The sequence below is a fragment of the Cannabis sativa genome, chromosome X (assembly GCF_029168945.1).
Source record: "Cannabis sativa cultivar Pink pepper isolate KNU-18-1 chromosome X, ASM2916894v1, whole genome shotgun sequence".
NCBI classification, from domain to species: domain Eukaryota; kingdom Viridiplantae; phylum Streptophyta; class Magnoliopsida; order Rosales; family Cannabaceae; genus Cannabis; species Cannabis sativa.
Genome location: NC_083610.1, coordinates 9216291 through 9243262, shown reverse-complemented (window position 1 = coordinate 9243262; position 26972 = coordinate 9216291). Strand labels below are relative to the sequence as shown.

General features: G+C 34.7%; 3 protein-coding genes and 1 long non-coding RNA gene across 6 annotated transcripts; 2 read left to right on the top strand and 2 right to left on the bottom strand.

The window, feature by feature from the left end:
• Positions 1-2212: 2212 nt before the first annotated feature.
• LOC133032499 (uncharacterized) lies at positions 2213-3961 on the bottom strand. Its single transcript, XM_061106464.1, has 2 exons — positions 2944-3961; positions 2213-2571 (listed from the first exon to the last, which is right to left on the bottom strand). The coding sequence occupies exons 1-2, from the start codon at positions 3065-3067 to the stop codon at positions 2225-2227; spliced, it is 471 nt and encodes a 156-aa protein (XP_060962447.1). The 5' UTR covers positions 3068-3961; the 3' UTR covers positions 2213-2224.
• Positions 3962-9506: 5545 nt separating this feature from the next.
• On the bottom strand, positions 9507-12113 carry LOC133031921 (uncharacterized). Of its 2 annotated transcripts, none has more exons than XM_061105697.1 (2): positions 11903-12113; positions 9507-11637 (listed from the first exon to the last, which is right to left on the bottom strand). In XM_061105697.1, the coding sequence occupies exon 2, from the start codon at positions 10951-10953 to the stop codon at positions 9748-9750; it is 1206 nt and encodes a 401-aa protein (XP_060961680.1). In that variant the 5' UTR covers positions 10954-11637; positions 11903-12113; the 3' UTR covers positions 9507-9747. The 2 variants fall into 2 exon arrangements, with proteins under 2 accessions (XP_060961680.1, XP_060961681.1); XM_061105698.1 differs by having other exon boundaries at positions 9507-11193.
• Positions 12114-12133: 20 nt separating this feature from the next.
• LOC115707976 (uncharacterized) lies at positions 12134-15657 on the top strand. 2 transcript variants are annotated; one of them, XR_009684962.1, is made up of 7 exons: positions 12134-12718; positions 12928-12999; positions 13077-13145; positions 14243-14294; positions 14964-15065; positions 15201-15333; positions 15418-15657. It is a non-coding gene; the product is annotated as an uncharacterized LOC115707976 (long non-coding RNA). The 2 variants fall into 2 exon arrangements; XR_009684961.1 differs by having other exon boundaries at positions 15162-15333.
• Positions 15658-22736: 7079 nt separating this feature from the next.
• On the top strand, positions 22737-24501 carry LOC115704885 (heavy metal-associated isoprenylated plant protein 26). Its single transcript, XM_030632099.2, has 2 exons — positions 22737-23057; positions 23875-24501. Exons 1-2 carry the CDS (start codon positions 22977-22979, stop codon positions 24256-24258), a joined length of 465 nt encoding a protein of 154 aa, XP_030487959.1. The 5' UTR covers positions 22737-22976; the 3' UTR covers positions 24259-24501.
• Positions 24502-26972: the final 2471 nt, after the last annotated feature.

Below are 26972 nucleotides of genomic sequence, written 5' to 3'. Positions count from 1 at the left end.
TACAGGAAGCTCAACGAATTCAAGAGTTACTTCAGAAATTTGAGTGTGCCTCGGGTCAACAAGTAAACTTTGCATCAATACTGACCATACTATCCAAACGCAGATTTGTAATTACCTCCATATGGCTGTGGCCGACGAAGGTAGTTTCTATTTGGGATTACCAAGTACAATGAGCAGGAATAAAACTTCAGTGTTGGGGTTCTTAAGAGACAAGGTGAAGAAAAGACTGCAAAGTTGGGAAGGCAAGTTTCTTTCTAAAGGAGGAAAAGAGGTTCTTATAAAATCAGTCGTTCAAGCGCTCTCTAGTTATGCTATGAATGTATTTTTACTTCCTCTTGAGATCAGCAATGATATTGAAAGAGCAATGTGTAAGTTTTGGTGGAAAACCTCACAAGATGATAACAAAGGCATTCACTGGATGGCTTGGGATAAACTTTGCTTTCATAAAAGAGGAGGAGGAATGGGATTTCGTAATCTCCGAGACTTCAATCTCTCTCTTCTAGGCAAACAAGGGTGGCGTATGCTTACTCGTCCTCAGTCATTGGCTTCTCGTTTGTTCAAAGCAAGATATTTTCCTAATGGTAATTTTCGTAATGCTCAATTGGGTTCAAACCCGAGTTTCGTGTGGAGAAGCATCTTGGAATCTCAGTCGCTTTTACAACATGGTATTAGATGGTGTGTGGGTGATGGTAGTCAAATACCGATCCTTGGAGAGCCATGGCTTCCCCATGAAGAAAACCCCCATGTTATATCTTTCCACCCGTCCTTGGTTAATGGCACTGTCAATTCTCTTATGAAAACAGGGGAGTTAACTTGGGATGATGACATTCTGAGTGATCTTTTTGAGGAAAGAGACTGTGTTTTGATCAAAGCTATTCCACTTAACATTTCTTGAACTTTTGATCATCTAGTTTGGTCCAAAGAAAACTCTGGCACCTTCTCTGTTAAAAGTGCCTATGTACTCTTGCAAAAGTTGAAAGGACATTGGTTTGATGATTCTGGCGATGTATTTTGGCGTAAGTTGTGGCAACTGAAGCTTCCTTCGAAGATGCAAAATCTGGTCTGGCGGGCATGTAGTAACTACTTGCCAACGGTGGTCCAACTGCGTACTAAGCGTGTTGAGGTTAGTCCTTTATGCCCGATATGTCACAACGATCAAGAAACCATAATCCATGCTTTGGTCACATGTCGTGAGGTTAAGAAATGCTAGGACCGTGTTGGCATTGGCACCTGTGTGAATCCTGGTGCAAGTTTTTTCGACTGGTGCGCTGCTACTTTCAACAACAATTTTGCTGCTGTTAATTGCAGAATTGTGGCCGTGTGTTGGGCCGTTTGGGGAGCCAGGAACAACCTGGTGTGGAAAATAAACCATTTATCTTTGAAGACGTTGTTGCGTATGTATTTCGCTATCTTGATCAATGGAAAGCTGCTCAAATATCTTCGGATTCGCCGTGGCCTATTCTTACGGCTGCCGATGTTGGTGAGCAGTGGACACCTCCTGCTGGTAATAGTGTCAAGGTAAACGTTGATGCGACAATCTTTGATGATGGAAGGAGCTTCAGTTTGGGTATGGTTGCTAGAAGTTCTGATGGTTTGTTGATTGAAGGAAGGATTAAGTACACTGCGGTTCAAGTAGAGGTGGCTGTTGCAGAAGCAATAGGCATTCGGGAGGTGCTGAGTTGGTTGAAAGAGAATCAATGGCCTCAAGTTTACATCGAAACCGATTCTCTGTGTGTGGTGCAAGTTATTCATAGTTCCATTGATATGATATCCTTTGTTTGGTAGCGTCATTCAAGATTGTAGAATGATGCTTGCATTTCTTAATAATGTTGTTGTGTCTTTTGTTAAGCGATCAGCTAATGTAGTGGCTCATAAGTTTGCTAGAGCTGCTAGATTATATCCTGATCGTACTTTCAGTTTGAAGACTGTTCCAACTGAGTTGCTACCTTGTTTGGTAGCGGATGTGAGGGTTTAATTTCAATAATAAGATGAAATTTCCATTAAAAAAAAGTCTCATACATTTTTAACCATGGTTCCTTTTCGTTGCAAGTATTACCAAATTAAAAATAAATTGAAGACCTATATATCTTCTATTATTACTAAATAAAGATATAGGGTCTATATTCCTATATATTATTGGAAAAGTTGATATATTTTATTTTCTCTCCTCTCTCATCACCTTTGTCATCTGAAACCTTTTTTTTTTTTTTTTGATAATGAACTTTCATTGAATATAATCAGAGTTTAGTACATCATAGAGAAATGGAGGAAAATCATCCATCCAAACTAATTCGCCATCCACCCTGAGTGCACGAACTGCTAACTCATGTGCAGCCATATTGGCCGAACGACGAACATGAATTAGAGATGCCTCAGGAAAATTGGATAGTAAACTAGCAATATCATCTAAAATAGAGCCAAATTCATTACAGAAGGAAGCTCTTCTAGAAAAAGCTGAAATCAAAGCTAAGCAATCAGTTTCAAACGAACTAATAGGTAACCCAATAGTAAGAGTCCAATCCAAAGCCACCATTAAAGCTACAGCTTCTGCTTCCATGGCTGCAAAAGTCCCTACAAAACCATAAAAAACAGCTAATAAGGACATTATACTAAAAGAATTATTCCTTTAAAATAAGTTAATAAAAATAAAATAACCTATTGATACTAAAACTAACATAATATTATTTGTCATAAATTCTATAGGGTGATATAATAAAGTTAAGAGAATCCTATTGATACTCTCATTTACTCAGCCCCTAAGGCTGAGGAAATGAGCTCTGTTTAAAATAACCTTTTACACTCATACCTCAACAACTATTAAATTATTGATGTTTGAACATACTGAACCTTAAATGACTTATTCAATGAAAGTGATAAAAAAGTAATAAGATTACATATAAAAGTTTAGCAGCACAACTAATTCCAAAAGTAAGAAATACTGACCGAATAAAGACTTTAAAAGACAAGCAACCACTCCACCTGTGGTATTGCGTATAATAGCACCAATACCGATAGAATTAGTATGCTTATCAATTGATGCATCAACATTGAGTTTAAATTGTCCCATAGGAGGAGTAACCCAACTCGAGGTAGAAGTACACGTATTCTCTCGTTGACTGTTAATATTTTTCTGACTTGCACTAAATTCAGCATGAAGTTTATGAATTCGTGAGACAACAACTGTAGGTGAAAATTGCTCCCGACCATGAACAATCTGTGTACGCTCACTCCAAACATACCAAGCGGCAACTAAAAATAATTTAAATTCACCCTGAGATAACACTTCAGACGCCAAAAGAATAGTTTGTTGTAAGGAAGTTTCCAAAGAGAAATTTCTTAGGAAACTAAAATTAAGTAGCTTCCAAACCTTTCTAAAACCCCGACACCAAAAGACAGCATGCCCATTAGACTCATTGCTAAAGCCACAAATGAGACAATTGGAGTGAGGAAGGATAGATCGTTTTTGGAGCCCTTTTGAAGTCGGAAGAATCTCATGAAAACCTCGCCAATTGCAATTTAATACTTTGTTTGGTAAATGGAGCTTCCAAAATTTTTTCCACCAAATTGAAAATTCATCCTTAGAAGGAGAGGTAGCAGTCAAATTTAACTGAGAAGCCACTTAATATCCACTTTTAACATAATAAGAACCATCTACCGTGTAGTGCCACATCCAAGAGTCTTCTTTAGGAAATTTGCAAAGAGGTATGGAACCAATACATTGTTGATCAGCTTCATTAAACAGAACTCGTAATAAATCCACATTCCACCCTATCCTTGTCTCTGCCATAAGATCTTTGACCAACAAATTAGAATGTGAATGATTGAAAGAGGTAGGCTTAAATGAAAAAGGTCGGGGCAGCCAAGGATCTTGAAACACAAGAATGGTGTCACCAGTTCCAACCCTTTTACGTAACCGTTTTATAAGAAGTTCTCTTCCCCAAATGATGCTCTTCCAAATATAACTAGGAGATCTTCCTACTGCAATCATATAATTCATAGATAAAAGAAATAAAATTATTATAGATCGAAAATACCAAAAAAATTACAACTATAAAGTAAAATTATTAGTTTGAAAAAGGGTTACATTAACAACTTAATAATAATAATAGAATATGATAGAAAGTAAATTATATAGAAAAATAGTTTAGAAGCAATTACTAAAAATGAATTAATCGAATACCTGAAGCATCCAAAAAGGAGGTATGGTGATAATTTAGCCTTATAAACTTGAGCTGGAAGCGAATCAGGTCGATTAAGAATTCGCCAAGCTTGCGCAGCTAAAAGTGCTTGATTATGATGGACAAAAGATCTAAAACCTAGCCCACCTTTTTGTTTAGGATAACAGAGCTTATGCCAAGCTAACCAATGCATCTTCTTTTTATGAACCGAAGAGCTCCACCAATACCGAGCCATTAGTGATTCCAATTCATCACAACTCTTAATTGGAATTTGGAAACATGACATTACATATGTAGGTATAGCTTGAATGACTGCTTTAAGTAGTACCTCTCTACCACCATAAGAAAAGAGCTTGTTTTCCCAAGAATTAAGTCGCGACCATACTTTCTCCTTTATATTACTGAACAGTCGTTGTTTATTTTTTCCACTTAGCATTGGTAATCCTAAATATTTCTCTATAGCCTCAGTCACTTGCATTTGAAAAGTTTCCACATACAGAGATTGCAGATCTTCTGGAGTATTTGGGGAGAAGTACAATTGGGACTTAGTGAAATTTATAAGCTGCAACAGTTAAGAAATAATCTATACTTATCCATTGAAAAATACTAATGCATTATGAAAGAAATGAATATACATAAATAAGGGAAAGAAGAACGAGAGTTGTTTATGCCTAATTTTTAATTTTATAAATCATATTGAGAGTAAGGTTGTATTGAATAGTACAAAAAGTATACAGTTATCTGTCCTCTTACACAAAATTTACTCCACTACCATGGCCCTAGCTTATCATCTCTATTATACTATTCCTTAGAGTTACAGTTACAGATCTAAAATTCTTAAACTGAAGTAGGAATAAAACAAAGAACCAAAACATATATTAGCATCTATACAACATGTGATATATCCACAGCAGAAACTAATTGTATGTTTATTGATTACTTTCCACTAATCATATATTCATGTATCTGATTTTCTGATGAACAAAAAGTACAAACACACTTGCAACAAAATTCACAATTACTAAAATTGTCAAAGAATAAATGAAGTGAAGAACAAATAATATCATCAGGGTCACTATATCAGAACTACTAAAGGAAAATATAATTGAAGTGGACCATTTATGAAATTCTATACAATTCTTCCTAGTCTAAATGGGGCAGACCTATGAACAAAACAAAAGACGAAAGTCAAGAGAGAGGGAATGAATTATGTCCAATAAGTTAATCCTTTAAAATCAGAAAAAGGCCATGCTGAAAATGGAACCGCAGAAACAAGGAAGCTACCCTAAAAGACAAGCTATGTAATTCATCGAAGCTACCATTTTCCAAAAAACCATTTATAATATTAATAGAAAGCCAAGAAAAATATAAATTTAATAAACTACCATCATTATAAAAGAAAACAGTCAATTAAATACTTACAGTTTCAAAGAATTAAATTGTAGAAGGAATTGATAATATAAGCCTTCCACTTTTGAGATCTTCTTAAGTTTTAAGTCTTAAAACCAGTCTATCATTCATGGTCAAAGTAGTATTGAATGAATTCCTACATCCTATCACAGTATAAAATAAGAGAAATAAAACTTAGTGAAATGAAATTAATGAGAATACCTGTCCGGAAGCTTTGGAATATAAATTAAATAGATTCATCATAGCATAACAAGCATTAGGAGTTGCCCGACAGAAAAGAATACTGTCATCTGCAAAGAAAAGATGGGAAATTGATGGAGCAGTTCGAGCGACTTTATATCCGAAAATTTGGTGTGTATTTTCTGCATGACATAAAAGAGAGGAGAAACCTTCCGCACAAAAAAGAAAAAGATATGGTGAAAGAGGATCTCCTTGGCGTAAACCTCGAGTCGGAACCACCTTCCCTTTGACTTCACCATTTATATTAAAAGAGTAGTGAACCGTTCGAACACACTTCATGAGTAGACTAACCCATGGAGTTGCAAAGCCGAGTTGAAGCATAATTGATTCTAGAAAATTCCACTCCACTCTATCATAAGCTTTACTCATGTCCAATTTCATCACCGAATAGCATCGCCTTCCACTAGTAATGCCTCGTAGATTATGTAATAACTCATAAGCTACCATTGCATTATCTGTAATGCGGCGACCTCCAATGAAAGCACTTTGAGAAGAGTGAACAATAGAGTCTAACCATGGTTGCAATCGACGAACCAAAACTGTAGATACAATTTTGTACAGAACATTGCACAAACTAATCGGTCTGAAATCTTTCATATTGTTGGCTGCTTTAGTTTTAGGGACTAGAGTGACAATCGTAGAATTAATAGAAGACAAATCTCCTTGCCCATTCAAACATTCTAAAACTGCTTTAATAACTACATCCCCAACATCATTCCAATGAGTTTGGTAGAACATTCCATTCATACCATCTTCGCCAGGACTTTTATCGGAAGGCATAGAAAATACCGCTTCTTTCACTTCATTCTCGGTAAATGGAAGTAAAAATGAATTATTCATCTCTGGAGTGACTCGACACTGCACTACCGAAAGGTCAGCCTCAATTTCTGCTTCAGAAGGATAAGAGGACATAAAAAGAAAAGTGTAGTAACTTTCTATTATTCCTTGGATGTCCATTGGATCTGTACACCAAATTCCTTCAGAATTAAAAAGCCCTAAAAAACAGCCCAGGAAAATAGTCAATCACAAAATTCCCATGATTTATCATAATTTTGAAATTCTTTTTTGACAAAATGATAATAAAACATAAACATTAAGTACCATACTAAAAGAATTACAAAAGAGAGGAACATATCTTTTAAAATATTGGGGTTGCTAATGCAAAATTGTAATGTTAATTTCTTATAATAATTTCCTTACAAATATCATCCCAATCATTAAATTGGACTATAATAGTAATAGTAGAAGAATACCAAAAACTAGCATTGAACAGAAATTCAATAAGCAGTGGTTATTACGTCCTGAGGAAGCTTGTATCATAAATCCCAAATTAATCTAACCAACGTACATCCAGTATAGTAGAAAAGACATCCTCAGAAATCATACTTAATACAGTCGGGTGATAGTGGAGCCAAACTTATTATAGAATATGTGAACATTAAGAGAAAAGATCGAGACCCACTATCAGAGCAATAATTAAGATATCATAAGAATAAAGTAACAAATAAGAAGTCATACTAAATTAAATTTAACTATCCTGAAAGCACTATATGAGGTTTAAGGTAGAAAATGATTCTATATGTATATATGAACTAATAGTGAATAAATACAAATAAAGTATGAATATCAACTGCCTGCCAATGAAGGATCCAACTGTGATCCAATAGAAGTCATTCCTCTCACGTTATTAGTCATATTGTTTAAATAAAAATTTCAGGGATTAAAATCAACACCATATAAAATTAGCAGATTATCAAAATAGCTCACATAAATAATCAGATTCTTTTTAAGTAAAAGAATTGCATATCATAAAGACTAAATACATATCAATCATAATTACCTCGAATAAGATTATTTTGAAATCTATTATTAGCATGACGATGAAAATATTTTGTGTTTTGGTCCCCAGCCTTTAACCATTGGACTCTTGATCTTTGTTGCCAAAAGATCTCTTCTTTCTCTAGGAGACTGGATAAACTAGATTCAAGTTGAGCAACTTCCTCCCGATTGTACAAGTTATGATCCATATTTTGGGCTAAGGATAATTTCTGTTTGGTATTTCGGATCTCTTTAGGTAGTGCACCATATTTTCCTAAGTGCCAAGAATCTAAACTTTTAGAGCATGAAGCGATATTGGTAATAGCAGTATCTAATGCAGAAAATTCTGATGTAGGTAACCATGAGTTAGCTATGATATGTTGAAATTCCGGATCATCTTTCCATAGAGCTTCATAGCGAAATCTTTTACGTTTTTTGCATGAATTTGAAGAAGGAACCGGAGATAATCCAAACTCAAGACTAAGCACTCTATGATCGGAACCAAAGAAATCTAGGTGAGTTAACCTTGCCTCGGGAAAATTAGCATTCCAATCTTCATTAACTAAAGCCCAATCCAATCGTTCCTCAATAGTATCTGAGTGACTACTATACTTCCAAGTAAACCGAGGCCCTGCATAGTCTAAAGGGTTCAAAGAGCTCTCTGCTATGGCTTGACGAAATTGGTTCATCTGAGATTCTCGACGAATAACTCCACCCACTTTGTCACTTAATCCTAAAATTTCATTAAAATCTCCCATACAAAGCCAAGATTCAAATATAGAATCACTCAATCGTCTAAGTAATGTCCACGAAAGATGTCTATTTGAAGTGATTGGTTCGCCGTAAAACCCACAAAACTGAAACGAAGCAGATCCATCAGACAAGATTATCCGACAACTAATATAATTCTGATTAGCATCAAGTATAGAAACTTCCACTGAAGAATCCCAAAGCAACATAAGACCTCCACTTAAACCAATACTAGGCACCTCATAGCCATGAGTAAAAGAAAATTTCTTACAAAGCGCAGGAGTAGATCCTACTTTTAAACGTGTTTCTTGAAGAAATAAAACATTTGGATGAAAATCCTTGAGAAGCAAACCTAAAAATCTTTTTCTAGCCTTACTATTTAAACCGCGTACATTCCAAGCTTGTATTAACATATTGAAAATAGAAGAAAAAGGGGAAGAATAGGTAGAAATTAATTTTATAACCAATAAAAGGAAGGTAGTATTATAGTAATCATAAAACTTAAGGTTTCAACATATGATAAACATAAATTGTGTTAAAAGTTAAATTTAAACTGTCTAGTCACTTATTAATTATAGAATTTTGAAAAGGGAAGTAAATAAATGAAATTGAAATTTAAACTATGTAGCCAATCATTTAAAGTTCTTTAAAGTTGAGGTTTAAAACTGAACAAGCAGTTTCCTTTGTGTAACTGCTGTGAACTGTGGAGGCAGTTATTTATTGTAAAAAACAACTGAAACATGGGATTATAACTATCATTGCGATGTATCTCACTTAAGGAAAAGCTAAGAATCTACCAAAGCCCAATTTTAAATGTTTTTATTAATGAAAATATCATAATACAACTTAAGTATGATGCATGTAATAGACACTAATTTATGCGTGATCAAAGAACAAAGAACAAATGTGGAATAGTATAGACATGATTGGCCAGTAGATTAATTACACCCAACTCGTGATTGGGAAAATTGCACAGGTAAAACTTCAAAATATATATATATATATATATTCATATACATATATATATCAAATGGATAGAAAATTCAAAACCAGAAATAGTAAATGGACTATACTATAATAAAATAGGACCGTTTGTAATAGATTGAACAATGAACAAACACGGATTTAATATAAGAAATAACTACTAGATAGAAGAAAGTAATACATATATAAATAGGTTACTTAAGCTAAACAAGGAATATCATCACTAGATTATCCTCTGCCAGCCATTGCAGCACCAACAGAAACTGAAAAACATAGACTTAACATAAAAAGATGAAAATAAGAAAGTACTAAATTAATAAAAGGACAACAGAAAACCACAGAAGAATTCAGTAATGCAGAATACAATTTATTTCTTGTATTTTTTAGTAGTGACGGTATCTTCATTAGCTTTCAGTCTCTTAGCATTAATGATGTCTGGTGTAGTTCCAATAGTATTAGTTGGTGAAGTTTCATCAACAAGTTTAGCTTTGCCTTTATCCATACCAAGGTATTTAGTTCTTTCTTGGGAGTGTTTAGTAGGAGAGAGTGATAGTGGAAGGATTAGTTGAGTAGTATTTCCAGTATTCGACCCCTGTTGAGTTAGAGACACATCCAATGACTTAGTTATAGTAGAAGACTCAGATGCAATTACAAGCTTTCCTTTTCCTTTATCGGATTTCAAAGTTGGTTGGATAATAGTGGAAGGAGCAGATCCAACAACTCCAGAAACAATAGCAGGGACTTCATTGTTTCCTGGAAGCACCACAGGAAGAGACGGAATTATCATAGGATTTTGTTGATAGGGGCGTGCCAGTGGAGGCCTGGGGAGAGCAATTGGAGGGAGACCAGCAGTTCGGATCAAAGGAAAATAGGTACGTTCAACAGGAAGTCCCTGTTCTTGTAGATTGAGAACAGCAGGACATTCATCCGTCTTGTGGGTAATACGTCCGCAAAATTCACAGAATTCAGCAAGTCTTTCATATTTGAAGTCCACCCACAAACTGTTTTGGGAGTCCTCAAATTGAATCCTTTTACCTCTAAGCAGTGGCTTGTAGGCATCCAGAAGAACACGAATGCGCAGAAAGCGAAAGCGTGTGGAGTCGTCATATTTGTCAAAAGTCCCCATATAGTTACCGAGCATGACACCCATGGCTTCAGTATTTCTTCTAATTGGTAATCTATGAATCTGTACCCAGAAAGGAACTAGCCGAACATTCGCAGAAATGATCTGTTCAAAAGGAGGAAGTTCAGCCAACACTATATGCCTCTGCAAAAAATGCCATGGCTGGCCTTCCAAAATTCGAACTTTCTTCGCAGCAGAGCCAAAGGTTAGTAAAAAGAGATCTTCCATAAAAAAATCAATAGTTAACCCATTACGAATATGGCCCAAGGTAACCAAACGATCTCTTAAACGTTGAAGAGGAAGAGAGCCAGGGAGAAATACCTTACCCACCAAAACTTTGGTTGTTGGATCAGCAGCATCGTCAAGTGGAATGTCTTGAGCAACCAGAATGTCATTCTCCATGGAGAGGTCAGCAGCAAGCATATCCGGACCAATTTGAGAAGGATCCATTGAGGACAATAAACACAAATTTTATCACGAGAGAGAGATAGACAGGTTGTGATGAGAAGAGTGAAGCATCCTAGAATTTATAGATGGTGAAACAAACCGATAATGGGGGTCATATACTGACTCATGTGATCGAGGTTTCATGGGGTAGCATAGTTGGTGGAGCAATTGAGTAATCGTGGGTAGAAACCATTTAGTGGTACAGAATGAGAGAAACTACCTTAGCTTGAATCGAATGATTATCTGAATCAGAAGTTATAACAATAAATGAAATGAGATCGTGGGATTCTCCAGAAACATAAAAGATGGGTAGTTAATTAGAGAATAAGGATTAACATTAAACACTTCTATAGAGGAAGAAATTTTTTAACACAAATACACATGAACCAGATAAAACCGAACAGAACCATAAATACAACCACACAATTCTCAACAGTACATCACAGACAAAACAAACCAGCAACTGATTTCAACCAGAACATCACAAACAGAATAAAATCCACAGACTGAAAAAGATACAAATCACACTTACAAACCCGTAGCATATTGTTTCCAGTGATATATATGTAACCTAAATACAACATTTCTTTAAAAAAAAACCTAATAACAAACCTTAAAACCCTTGCTTATCCAATTCCGAGTGGTGAGAAGAAAAAAAATGAAGACGATGGCGACCATTGTGATTACCTGATTGGGTTGACCAAAAAACACATCCTTTTATTCTTTTGATACGACTAATTTTGTAGATTTTAATTAACCATTCTTTATAACAAGTCATTGAAAAGAATGAAGCAATGCATAACCAAAATTTTCTCTTAATTCTGTCAATATATATATATTTATATTGCTTTTGCAATCCTGAATTTCTCAAATCAACCAAGCCCATGGAAAAGAAGGATGAGCACTGAACAATACCTCCATTTAAAAGGGAACCAAAGTAAATTCTTCTCACCTGAAAACAAATCTGGGACATAAACTTGTCAAGGAAACCCAAATCCAGTTGTTTCGTCGATAATAAATAAATAGGTATATCTATTCTCTCAATTATCTTATCATTTGGTTCTTTAATCTTGGAAAGTATACTAATTATCTTGTCATCTGAAACCTTAATAAACCACCAAACTCAAACAATTATTTTCTCCATAACCTACCGCTTTCTTCGTTTTTTTGTAAAATATTTTATATTTCTTACCAAAAAACACAGATCTACTAGAAATTAATTTATTTTAGGATTTAACGGTAAATAAATTATTTCTACTTTGGGATTTCGTGACAGTACAAGAAAGGGGACCTTTTATCCCATTTTTTTAGTTAACAAAAATAAAAAATGGGATAAAAGATATATTAAAACTTTTTATCCCACTTTTAGATTTGGCGCTTCAAATATACAGCAAATATTTTTTTAGACAAGAGCTCTTTTTGGTAGAAAGTTAAAAAAAAAATATTAAAAGAAAAAAAATAATTTCAAGATTCAATTTTTATGAGTTTGCCAAACAGGGATTAAATTTTTTAGGGAAACCTTTTTATCCCGGTTTTAACTAAATAACCGGGATAAAAAGTCATCCCTAAAATCCCAAACGTCAAACCTCGACATATCATGGTCGACAATCCCAAAGTCCCAACCCAGAAACCCTCTCGCCCAAACCCTCACGCAAACCCTCTCGTCCAAATCCTCGCCCAAACCCAGAAATTAACCCTCGCCCAAACTGACATTGGCGGTGCCGTAGAAGATAACGCCAGCAAAGTCCCGTTTGGTCTTTATCCCCAGGTTTGCTCTTTCTTTTTATTTCTTTCTATTTTCTTATTTTATTTTATCTGTTGTTGTTGCTGCTCTTTCTTTTGATATATACCTGTTAATTACATCTGTTATTGATGAGTGAGAACACAAAATACACTCACACATCTGTTGTGTTAGATCTAGCTAGATAGAAATCGATCATGGCTCTCACTCAACTCTATATGTGTTGTTGTACGTAGTTGGACACCATCCAATTATTTTACTGGGAACATACCAGCCACATACACGAATTTAACAAATCTTTGCTGGCTGTAAGTACCTCTATTATTTTCAAGATTTGACAAATATAAATTAGTTTGTTCTTGACAAAAAAAAATGATCAATGCAGTGAAGTTTCTGAGAATGAGTTATCAGGTCTGTTGCCTAACGTAAAGAACTGGTCAAAGATTGAATCTATGTAAGTTTATTCAATATAAATTACCCATGAAATATGATGTAATAAAACAGAGCACTTCAGAGTATCATATAGTTGTTGTAATATTGAAAAAGTATTATTTTTACTAATTCATAACTTAAAAGCTAAATCTTATTTTGATGGATTTAATGTATTATAAAATAATCTAATTCATTACTAAATACACTGCAATTTTAAAGAACAGTGTTGAGCACCCCTTATCACAATAATTTAATTACATTTTAAATAATATTCGTACTATATCTCTAATAATTATTTAGTTTGCAATATATATTTCTAATGGCATTTAGTATTGATTGTGTGAGTTTGGGCCCAAAATTGGTGTTCTTGATCCTAATTTGAGTTGAAAAGCTCTTATGGAAAGAATAAGTATTGGTGTTAGTAGTTGTTTTCAATGTTTGTAGATGAGCATTGGCTTAATAAAATGACCTGTGGAGACTTAACAAGAGCAAATACTAAAACTATAAATGTAATGAGTACACAAATTAGAAAAACAGCCACATATATATGATGATCACTATATGTATATATACTTATGGATATATGTGTATGTATGTGTGACTTTCAATTTTATATTTCTTACAAAATTGTTTTGTATATGCTAGTGTTTGTTACAGTAAAACCTTTATAAATTAAGAACTTTATGACCTGACAACTTGACAAAAGTATAATTTGACCGAGGCTATTAATTTATCAAGGCTATTTTGTATAATTATTTGTGTTGTAATGGTGTTGATGATGATGGTGATTATTATTTTGTATAATAAATTACAGATGTAATTAACATTATTATTAAATCAATTTTATTTACAAAAATAGTAATATAGGTTTTAGAAATAATTTTAGTGATCAAGTCTAACTACCAGAAATTAACATTTATTTTACTTATGGCACTCATTATTTTGTTAACAATAATTTATTTACTTAGCTAACATTGGTTCATGTAATAGCTAGTAACTAATAGTCCTTAAAAGTCATTTTGAATGTAATGCAGCAGAAACTGATAAAATAAAATTAATAAAATTACAATTAGCTTATTATATATATATTTATTAGTAGATTAATTTAATTTACAACAGATGATGAGAGAAAGGTGAAGTTTCTGAAAAGCTTTCCAAGAGCTAAGACAAGGTTGGTTCTGTTCGCTGATATTTACACTCCTTATTTTACTAATTATAAAGCTATTAGAGGAGTTTGAATATGTTAAATATTCATCCGTAGTGAAGTAGATTCTACGATATAAATGTACTGCGGTCGGATGGGTGACAATTATTATATTGTTAAATGCTATTTTGATTATTTTTTCTTGTTATCTGATTTACTTTGCGTGCATTGTTAGATAGTTATTAAATTGGGAAATGTTGTAGAAATAGGGGAAACTCTGGCCAATTTTTTTTAGGATTCTTAAATGAACATGTTTTTTAATATTTAATTACTAAGCGTACTTAGGATTTTTCTAGCAACTTGTAAGTTTTTTATTTCAATCTTGTTTGTTAGGAATTTATTTTTATTTTTAAAATGAATAAGTCATGGATGGTAGAGAAGAGAGAAACCCCACAATTCGTAGAAGGATTTAATAACTTTTTAGAGTTTGCCCTAAAGAATTGTAGCGATCCTGAAAAATTCGTTGTCCTTGTATCGATTGTGGTAATATATCAATTATCAATGTGGTTAAACACTATGACTCATGTAGGACAATATTATTTTATACCATGGAACATAGGGTAAGAATCACACATCTATTTCACTTTCGCTATAATATTTATTTTTATATTAATATAACATTGTTACTTTTTTCAGCAAGCATTGGATGTTGATTATAGCAATGACATCGGGAAGAGTTGTATTCTTAAACCTGCTTAAATCTAAAATCCCGTCAGTCATTGCTGAGATGATAAAGATGTAAGTTTAGAACTTTAAGTTATTCATTCTAATATAATCATCAATTAATAAATTCTAAATGCTTAACTTATAATTTTTTTTAAATGTCTTTAATAGTGCATATGCAAATATTAGTTAAAATGATATTGTATTTAGCAAAAATGGACCGGAGATATGGACCTTTGCTTGTCCAAAGAAACCATACAATTACGAATGTGGTTACTATGTACTAACTAACATTCGTGATATGCTTCAACATTAAAATCCTATTACAGCCATAAAAGCAAAAGTAAGTATATACTCATTTTTACTATAAATACAAACATATAAAAATACTATCTTCTTAATTAGTTTTATTTTTTTAATTTGACAGTTTGGCGGCCTATCCCCATATTCTGAGGACGATCATCTCTTACCGCTTCGACAACAGTGGTTAAGTCAATTGCTTCCCTTGATATATAAAAATTAACTAGTAGTCTTTTATTGTATTTTTTTAGACAATGTGTAGTATTTTAGAGATTTATGCATAATATGTAAAGTGTTATTTAAAATTGAACTTACAAATTATTATTGTTGTTATTAAAAATGATATTAATCATTCATTTTTAATTAAGTTTTTTTTTTATATATATACTCTATATAATTATAAAAATAAAAATTATATTTATTAGTTATTGAAAAAAAATGAATGAAATGAAATGTAATAAAATTAAAAGAAAAAAAAATAAAAAACCTATACATTTGCAAAATGGGATCAAAAGGTGACTTTTTATATAAAAAAAAAGTGGGATAAAATGCACCCTTTTATCCTAATTTTTTCATAAAAAGTGGGATAAAAAGTACCATTTTATCCCACTTTTCTCTAAAAACCGGGATAAAAGGGGTACTTTTTATCCTGGTTTTTTCGAGATAAAAAGTACCCCTTTTATCCCAATTTTTTAAATACCTTTTATCCCACTGGCATACATCCCGGTTTTCATATTAGCGAAAACCGGGATAAAAGACCTTTCTTTTATCCCACTTTTCTCTAAAAATCGGGATAAAAAGGGGCACTTTTTATCCCGGTTTTTATAAAAAAAAAAAAACCGTATAAAATCCGGGATAAAAAGTACCCCTTTTATCCCAGTTTTTTAAATACCTTTTATCCCACTGGCATACATCCCGGTTTTCATATTAGCAAAAACTGGGATAAAAAGCCTTAAAAACCGGGATAAATGGCCTTTCCTTGTAGCAGTGTGAGTTTTGGGGCTCGGCGGTGGCAGCGTTAAACAATAGCTTATGGAGATATTTCTTGGGTCTTTGAGCTCTCATTGTGGTATAGATCACTTTAATATATGTCTTTAAGATTGCATTGCATTTATTCTCTGATCTTTTATAGTGTGTGTGATATAGGATTTGGATACTCGTGGTGGTGGTCCGAAAATGTACGGTGGTGGTTGAAAAATAAATGGAAGTGCTAAAAAATTTGGTAGTGGTGATTGAAAAATCAAGTAAATATTTCTAACTTTTAATTTTAATATAAAAATAATATTGTTTAAGGATTTTACTGTTGACAATCTATTAATTTTGTTTATAAGTGTAGGATTAAGTGAGTTTAAAATTAGAAAAGTAACCATTAGATTTTAGGGTTTTGTGGGTCTTAGGGCTCAGGGGCAACGATTTTAAACATTTGCTTTGGTTTTGGGTAAACATATCAATTTTTTTTAAACAAATACCCATGTCTTTGGTTATTTGAAATAAACGAAGACATATAGGTCCTCCATGTGTCTTAAGTGATTTCGAGACCTACGTCTTCGCCTTAATAGTCTTTTGTTCTGAGTTTTTTTTTAAATTAAAGTATAATATCTCAAAAATCTAATTATGTTTGATAAGGCATATTTTATTAAATATAGAATCATAGGTGTGTTTAGAGCATAATGAGTAAGCTTACAATCTTTCCAAACTAATTATGTAATTATTATCCTAAATTTTGTCCACATGACGTGACATGTCCACGTAAGCCAAAACTAAGAATGCGTGAATACAACCTTGTCAATAGTAGGACAAAGTCTCCTTACAAGGCATGGTAAAGCCGTTAAGCAACAAGCAAAAGGAGTTAATCAAGCCATCAAGAAGCTGCACAACCATGTCTGACCGACCAAAGGGAGTATGTAGGCCGACCAAAAGAAGCTTGTATGGATGACCAAGGTTTGAGCATAAGTTGGTCAGCCAAAGGGTGACTGTCAGACCAAAAAAGGTTTGTTCGACCAAGGAAACCCGACCTTTGCGGGAAAAGTTGTACAAAGGTTGGCCAACACTTGCCAAAGCTGGTAGGCACTTGGCCTACCAGACCCTAGTAGACACTTGGCCAGCTAGACTCTGACAGACACTAATGTGCAGCATGTAGGCTGGCAGGCACTTGGTGTGCAGTGTGCAGGCTGGCAGGCACTTGGTGTGCAGCCTGTAGGCTGGCAAGAACTTGGTGTCCAGCGTACAGGCACTTGACATGTAGCCTGCACCTGGCAGATACTTGGTGTGCAACTTTCATTCGGGACAACAATCGAAGCTGCAATTTGGACTTCAACAACCCACAAAAATAAAGGAGAAATATTAGCTATTTCCCTATTCTTGGGGGATAATTAACACATTTATTATTTATTATTTAATTATGTAAATAATACTTTATAGTTCCTATTTTTTTAGGGATATTAGGTTATGATCTTCATGTAAGCTCTCTTATATAAAGAGCATTAGTCTAACCCTAATTTCTTTAAGTCTCAAGTTTTAAGCTCTCAAGTTCTAAGTCTGAAACCCTAACTTTCTCTTCCCTTCTCTCTTACACGCCCAAGGCTCTCTCTATCTCTCTCTCTCTCTCTTACTTGAGATTTGCCTACTTGATTCATATATTTTAATCTTAAGAGAGCAACTTTAGGAGGCCGAGAAAGCAAAGGAGGAAGCAGAGACATCAAAGAAGAAAGCCGAGAAGGCAAAAGAGGAGGCCGAGAAGGCCCTCAAAGTCGAAGCTGATGAGTTTGAGGAGAAGCTTGCCAAGAAAGAAATTGAGACCGTAGAACGGTGCGATAAAGTTGGTGTTCGCGCTGTATACCGGGCTTGGCCTTGGAACCCTAACATGGATACTAGCTTCTTGGAGGAGAAGGAAGATGAGACTTTAGCTCTCTACGAGAAGACCAAGATGGAAGAAGACGATGACGAGGTTGAGGAAGAAGAAGAAACTCGGTCCAAGTCTCCCATCATGTAGACTTGGTTTATTTATCTCTTTTTTTTTTTTTTCATTTAGGAAATGGCCCTTTGGCCGAGACAATGGTTTTGCCCCTAGTGGCACTTTTTTGTAAAGACATATTTGCAAGGTTGGACGGCCAACTTTGCTTTTTTAATGCCTCGCACTTTTAAGTATGAACTTTATTTTGCGAATGTTTACTTGTATTTTATTCACAATATAAACTATCACAGGCATAAAGTTTATTACGGGTTTCCATTGATTGTCCTTTCTTCGACGTTAAGTAGTTAATTTCCTACTTTACATGCGAGCAGCTTATCTGCTCATTCCTCAATCTGCGAACCGTCATCAATTCCATCTCGCGATCATCGCAAATGATCCCATTTTAAGCACATTCAAATATATTTTTAGTGAACTTATCATTTTATATATATTTTTATTGCTTACATGAGTAGTTAATATTTCTACCCACGTGTTGGGTTTAGGTATTTTTTTCAAGACATTTAGATGTCTCGTTTAATACTTCCCCCTAGCGCGAACCGTTAGTATTCAATTTTATGCGCTAGTCGTAACTTTTAATTTTTCTTTCTCGTCAGATAGGTTATAAATCAAAAATTACAATGGTTTGATCCTTTTCTCGTTAGAATGGTTTGATCAAAGTGTTATAACGATTCGACCCCTCTTTCGTCGAAAAGGTTTGGTCAAGGAGTTATAACAGTTCAACCCCTCTTTCGTCAAAAAGGTTTGGTCGAGGCCCTTTTATAAAGTTTTCAACATTTGAAACTATGGGTTTGCATTGTACTATGTATTTCCAAATCAATTCCGGTTAATCATACATATATGCCCCTCAAGTAATTTTAAAGATTTTATGCTTTGTGATTACTTGTTTGAAAGAAATGATTATTTTATTCACAACTAGAATTTTAAATATTCCATCAGTAATGTGATTTACAATCATTAATCTCAAAAGAACTTTCCTAGTTCAATTGTTTATTTTATCAATCTTCCAGGAACATCTGGTTTTGATAAAATGGGTTTTGATGTCTAGGGTCAATCCCCAACATTCTCCCACAATCGTTTCAATATTCAGGGTCGATCCCTGACATATACCGGGGTTTAAGGTAGAGTAATCCTGGTTTTAGTTTTGTCTTCGATTGCCACTGGTTGACGTCCAGTTATGGCAACCATAACGAGCCAGTATATACTCAGGTCGCAATTATTTTACAAGTTTTCTTTTACTAGAGTAACTGCCTTTTGTACTCTTGCGACCCTCTCCCTCTCGAGATAACCAAAGTGTCCCTTATTCTCGTGGAAGAGGGTTATAACCCTCATTTGCTCGAGTTATTGGGCAGATCGAACTGATCATAGGCATCTTCTTGCCCCTTTATATATCGATGAAGGTGTCCTTGCGATATGAGACTTTCTATCTCATCTTTCAACTCACGATACTCTTCTGTGGTATGACCAATATCACCATGGTATTCACACTGCTTACTTGGATCCCTCTTGCACCTCGCATGTTTCATAGATATTAGCTCGCCAAAAACAACTTCTTGTACGTATGCGAGGTAGATCTTCTCCCGATTTTCATTGAGCTTCTTGAAATCATCTTTTTTCATTGATCCTGAGGCTTCCGAATTAAGTTCTCCAACAGTATCGTGCCCCAGTTGGCTTCTTGGTTTCGTGATTTGATGTGCTCTGGACTTATTCTCCAACCCGTTCATTCGCAAATGGAATGAATCCTTTTGTCTTGAATTGAGTCGTTGGCGGAGGTCAGGATTTTTCAGGTTCAGATGCTCTCGTAGATCACTCTCATCATGATTGTGGCCGGACCCTGCCCTTCCTCTCAAGGTTTGACTCACTTTTTTCTTCCTACAAGGGTTTGCACGAGTTTCATTCTTATGAGACTGAGTAGTGGGTTGACGATTTTCGTCCGATGTTCCACGTATCCCAGGCTGTACTCCTAATCTTTCCTCAGTTTCCTCAAGTTGCATCTCCTGAGAGCTCTGAGCATATCCCTGGGTCATCTCCTGCCTCTTGACTTGTGAGCCACGAGGTCTGCCTCGTAAATCTCTTTTCTCAAGGTCAGGTTATTTTTGGGTACACTCTCCCAGCGTTGCCTTTACGGCAGCTATTTCATGCTCCAACTCAGCATTACACCGGTTTGCTTCCTCCAATCGACGCGTAAGATGGCGATTTTCTAATTCCACGATTAGTATGTATCTCGTTGGGTCGTAAGCGCCATCCTCATCAACATGATTAGGGAGTGACCGATTGTTGCTCTTCCAAGGTCCGTCGAGCCAAGGGCCCCAATACTGAGTCTTTCTGGGGCTTGCATTCTGTTCATGCGATGATTTAGTAGATCCCTGAGGACTTAATGGTTCTTTTCCAGGACGATGATTGATTCCTTCTTGAGGACTATTACCGGTGGAGTCATCCATCACTTTTATGTCAGGAGGCTTTTTTCTGAGCTTTTTCACAGAGGCTCTCAATGAAAGCACCAAACTGTTAACGCAGATTTTCGTTAACCAAATTTGAGCCTCACGTATATGATTCAACGCAGAAAAACTATAAAAATATGAACACCGTATTTTTATGTGGTTTTGCAGTTAAAATTCTGCATAGTCCACGAGTCAATCTTATTCAAATTTCTGAGTATGTTTTGTTTTTTTTCCCTTTCTGATCTTATCTGCCACTATTTATAATTGCATAGTTAGTGGCAGTTAATTACAAAGTTGACCAAAATACATTTACGGGTATTATCCCTAAAATTATGGGTTTTGATTACAAATCAAGCCAAATAAATGAAGTTTTTACACAACTTTGAATATCCCGCCTTTATTGGGTTGAGATGAGCGCATAATTAAAGATATACGGTAAGCCGTATCTCATAGGGATGTCTCGCCGAGGAGGGAGCCAAGATCACTTTGATAGGGAGTAGCTGCTTGTCATTTTAGCTTCTCGAGACTAATATTGTCTTAACCCTGATGGTTATACTTTTTAAGGTTGAGAAGATCTTCCTCGCATGCAAAACATCTTTTAGCGAGATAAACGCCTCGCTGTCTATTATCTTGACTCGTCATACTATCTGTACTTAGTTTGTATATCGCATAATATACGCTAAGTATTTTTAGTGTTGTCGCTTTCTCTTTCACGCAGTGAGGTTGAGGCCTTGTTATGAGCGTATGCACTCACATAATTTCTCGTCAATACATAAATTAGCAGTTCGTATATTTTTGTCTCGCAGAAGGCTATTCAACCAGCCGAGTTATAAACTTACCCTGCGAATTATATTTCCAACGAGTTGTTCCATACTAAGCGTACTTGTCGTTTCTTCCTCGCATGCAAAATATCTTTTAGCGAGATAAACGCCTCGCTGTGTGTTATCTTGACTCGCCATACTATCTGTACTTTGTTTGTATATCGCATAATATAAGCTAAGTATTTTTAGTGTTTTCGCTTTCTCTTTCACGCAGCAAGGTTGAGGCCTCGTTATGAGCGTATGCACTCACATAGTTTCTGGTTAATACATAAATTAGCAGTTCGCATGTTTCTGTCTCGCAGAAGGCTATTCAGCCAGCCAAGTTATAAACCTGCCCTGCGAATTATATTTTGAACAAGTTGTTCCATGTTAAGCGTACTTGTCGTTTGTGTGTTTGAGTTCTTCCCATCTCGATACGTGTCCTCCTCTGATGTGCTTACCGAACTTCGAGTATAATAGGTATATTAATTTTTCAGTATTACGATATATCAAATATTGTTGTATATATATTTAATGATCTAATATATTTATTTGTTTTTGTTACATGCAATACCAAAAAAAATTAAATAACTTCTTTTAATTATTATATTTTTTTAAAAAAAAACTAATATATAATAAATATATTTTTATAATTTTTATTTGCTAATTTATAATATTTGACTATTTTCTTAATTTTATTAAAAAAATATTTACTAACTCAAATTTTAAAATTATGGTCATTTTGTATAGTATTCCTTTCCATAATAAGTTTTTGGGCTGTATAAAATTTTAATAGGCCAGCCCAATAAATTTTTGTAAATTTATTGGACTATTCGGGTATAAATGAAAATTTCCCTTATTAGGCATTTTAGAAACGTTAAAGAAAAGAAAAAAGGCCGTGGCAGTCACGCTCCCCCTTATCCAAAGAATGAAAGCCCAACACCGAGCAGTGGGCCCTTACATTTGAATGGGTCCCACACCATTATTTATCCCATTCTCATTATTAAAACGACAATCACTCCACTACTTACCACAAAACCCCATCCTCACCCGCCCAAACGGTGTAGGGTCTTTGGGGGGACCACACCGGTCGGTGCAGAGTCTTTCATGGATAATAACGTCGTGGAATGAGGATTGAGAGAGTATTGGTCTTGTAACCGCGCTTACGTAACGAGGACACGTGGCTGCATTCTAGCTGAAAAGACTGTAAGTTGACGAGCTTATAATCATTTTTTAATTGACTAAAATGAAACGGACGACCCAGATTTATAAAGGAGTTTACTCACCCGTTGTTTATTAATGTAGATTGTTTTTTGTTTTTATTTATATATAAAGGAGTGTTGGACCCTCTCATAATGAGTTAAGTTCAACCATTCAATCATATTATATATCTCTCTCTAAATTACAAAGCTCTTGACATATTCCTTCTTTTTTTGTTGGTGTATATTTTATTAGCTCAATTAATCTATTGATAATGGGGGTTTTAGATCATATCTCTCATGTCTTTGATTGTTCTCATGGAAGTTCCAAGTACAAGAAACGGAAGCAGTTACAGGTATTTTATACAGCTCAACACACACACATATCTATATATATATGTGTGTGTGCGCGTTTATGCATCATTAGTTTCATCATATATTTCTTTGAGAATTTATATATGATGTTTTCTATTTTATAATATCTACACTTCTGAATTGTTTCAGATCAGCTAATTGTGTTATATGCTAGCTAGGGTTTTTGGGTTACGTCTCAATATATATGCTGACCTAATTAAATATTGCTGAAATTGATTATTATGAACTGGATTTAAGTGATCTGCAAAAAAGTAAAATATTTGTCTCTGTATAACTATGTACTTAATAGTTATGATTAGTATATTTCTTTCGCAAATTTTTTATGAGCAAAACAAAGTGTTTCTTATATGGGATATACATCCCATCTGTGTCCGTAGTACTTGGTTCTGTCTGTTCATGCCAGAGGTTTCTGAATTTAGAGCCCTTAGTTCTTCTAGTACTCAAACAAAAACCCAGGTTGTTTTTCCAGATCATTTAACTAATGATTAAAAAGAAAAAAATTCGTAGTGTACCTCCAAAAACAGCTATATTCAAATGTAAATTAGTATTAAAATCTACGAAGGAAACCATTTTTTTTTGTTTTTTTATTATAATTTATTATTAGGTCATTTAAAAAAAAATACAAACAATCATAAACCCGGGTTGGGTGGAACCCAGCAAAATTTCGTGCTATGTTTTCACATGATTATTTGTCGGACTCCTATTGGCCAATGAAATATAAGGAGGGACCTAATCACGTTCACATTGTCTTGTTTGCACTGCCACGTGTAATAAATCTGCTTTTTTTATTGTGGTCAGACGGTGGAGGTGAAAGTAAGAATCGACTGCGAAGGATGCGAGAGAAAAGTGAAACGAGCAGTGGAGGGAATGAAGGGTGTGAAATCCGTGGACGTAGAGCGCAAGGCTAACAAGCTCACAGTCGTTGGATATGTGGAGCCCTCCAAGGTTGTGGCCCGCGTGGCTCATCGGACGGGTAAGAAGGCTGAGATCTGGCCTTACGTACCATACGACGTCGTTGAGCACCCCTACGCGCCTGGGGTTTACGACAAGAAAGCCCCCTCCGGGTACGTGCGAAATACCTATGACCCACAGGTGGCACAGCTGGCACGTGCGAGCTCCACTGAGGTGCGATACACTACTGCTTTCAGTGATGAAAACCCAGCCGCTTGTGCTATCATGTGAAACGGCTCATATTACCTCCTATGTACCCTCGGAGAAGAAAAAAAAAATTATAGATAGCTTCCCTTACAAAGAATCTTTTTGGTGTTTTTGTTGGCTTCATTTTTTTCATTTATTTTTGAAAAAGTTTTGTGATTAGACCTGTAAGAATTAAAGTATTGTTGTTGTATTGTATATTATTATAATTGTTACGGTTGAATTATGTTATATGGACATAATAATATATTTTGAATCTTTTCTACTCCATACTATGCTTTCTATTAAAATAATGTCATTTGTGTGACTTTTGAACCAATTGTTTTTTATTTCTTAAATTTCCAACTTTATTCAATGAAGTGTCAAAGCCACTTTACTCCTAAAAAGATAGAAATAAAAGTACGTAGAGCCACTTATTTTATAAGAGCATATCATAAATGGATATTCTGATGTAGTTTCGTATCGTAACCATTTTCTTTTTGAGTGACAATGAAATCTATCGATCGAACAACTATTCAAATGGTCTAAGGAGATAAGCAAAATGATCTTTGGTTCTTTTTATACATATGCTTTTTTGCTTATTGAATGGGTAACCCTACCGGTTTGCTTTACTTTATATATGCCTTTGAAAAATGTTCACTAATGGAGAAATGTCTCATACTTGGACCATTCTCCACAGATATGTATATCATAAAGGGACTTGCTTTGGGGAATAGATGTGGATCTAGGAGTTTCTTTTCACCAATTTTTTTTTTTTGGTTAGAATATATTATAATTCTGTTTTTAATTATTGTAATTTCAAATTAATTTAATGGGAGCATATAATATGTTAATAATATAGTTTGTAATTATTTTATTTTTAGCTTGTTGGAATATTGGGGAGATAGAAGAAGTCTAGAGTTACTTAGAAAAAAAAAATCATTTTCTACCTAACATGATGAAAAGATTCAATTGCATGTTCTCGTTGCTATTTTTTATTTTGATAAATGCCTAACTTTGCTGTCCATTTCTCTTTCCATCCAATTAAACTACCCCCACCAATTAATAAATTGACACCATCTTTTTTTAGTGTAAGCATGATGGTATTACAATCAACTAATAGGATTCTTGAGTTCAAACCTATGTCCTTTTTCTTTTTTCCATTCTTCCCTCACATTAAGCTATCTTTATCTTTAGTGGCGTAACACCATCTAAATATACCGTTAATCCTTCTCGTTATTTTATTCAACACATTTACTTATTTTTATTATTTTTTTAATAATGAACATACCATTAAAATAAATAAATAGAGTGTACAAAAAAGATAGACCAAACTATCCAAATAATAAATTTTTAATCTACCCTGAATTAAGTACAACTTATCCATGAGATGATATGGGATAGAAATACTTCATAAAAGCTCGATAGCAAACTTAAATATCAAAATAATGGTATACATAAAATAGTATAATTCTTAGAGAAAACACGTTCAATGTTAAACAAACAAAGACCACAAAAAAAAAAAAAATGGAGACCAAACAATGCATCTATAAATTCTACTCAAAGACTATTTGCACCCAACATATTATATTTCCTCCAACGCTAGCATTTACTACTACAAATATCAGAATTCGCGACGGTCCTAAAAATAATTTTTTTCGAGGACCGTCGCTAAAAAAATTAAGTAACAATTTAAAATCGTCAGGAAAAATTTAGTATTCCCGACAGTTTAAAATCGTAGTAAACAAAATAGGCGACGTTTTTTTTTAATAAAATGTGATTTTTTAATGGACCCTTATAGGCGACGGTTTAAAGTCGTCGCCTATAGTATAGGTGACGGTTTTAAACCATAGTGAAGATTTAATAAAACTAATATTGAAGGGAAAAACTCAGCTCAAAGGTCTGAGTGGGAGTCGATTTCATTAAATAGAGAATTATGGATTACAGGGAGAGGTACAGAGTACCTATACAAACATTACACGTGTAAAGGGGAATATACTCAGTACACAATAATAACAGAAAGTTGTTAGCCAATAATGATTGCAAAATCATTATTGGGATTCCCTCATTCTAGTATTCTTTGTGATTGCCAGCTCATCATTCAATTCCTTTAATTCATTTTCTTTAACTCCACCCCTCAAACGAAATGGGGACTGTGTGACATTGAGTTTGGCAGTAAGGAACTGGAACCGAGTTGGAGTGAGAGCCTTTGTAAGACAGTCGGCTATTTGATCATGAGAAGGCACATATCGAATTTCCAACTTCTTGTCAAGAACCTTGTCCCTGACAAAGTGCACATCCAGTTCTATGTGTTTTGTTCTAGCATGATAGACGGGATTAGAGGCAAGTGCACTTGCACTTAGGTTGTCACACCATATCACGGGAGTAGATGAGCATTTGAACTTCAACTCCTTTAACAGTTCTTGTAACCAAGACAATTCTGTAGCAAGATGAGCAAGGGCTCTATATTTTGATTCTGTGCTAGAGCGAGCCACTACAGTTTGTTTCTTGGATGACCAAGAAATCAAGGAGTCTCCGAGATAAACACAATATCCTGCCACTGATTTTCTGTCATCGGGACAGCATGCCCAGTCGGCATCCGAGAACCCAACAAGAGTGATGTTCACACTAGGAGCAATGTGAAGACCATGGTGCATTGTCCCTTTAAGGTATCTCAGTATTCGTTTTGCTGCTCCCCAATGCACATCAGTGGGTTGCTTGAGAAACTGGCTGAGTTTGTTGACGGCAAAGGAGATGTCGGG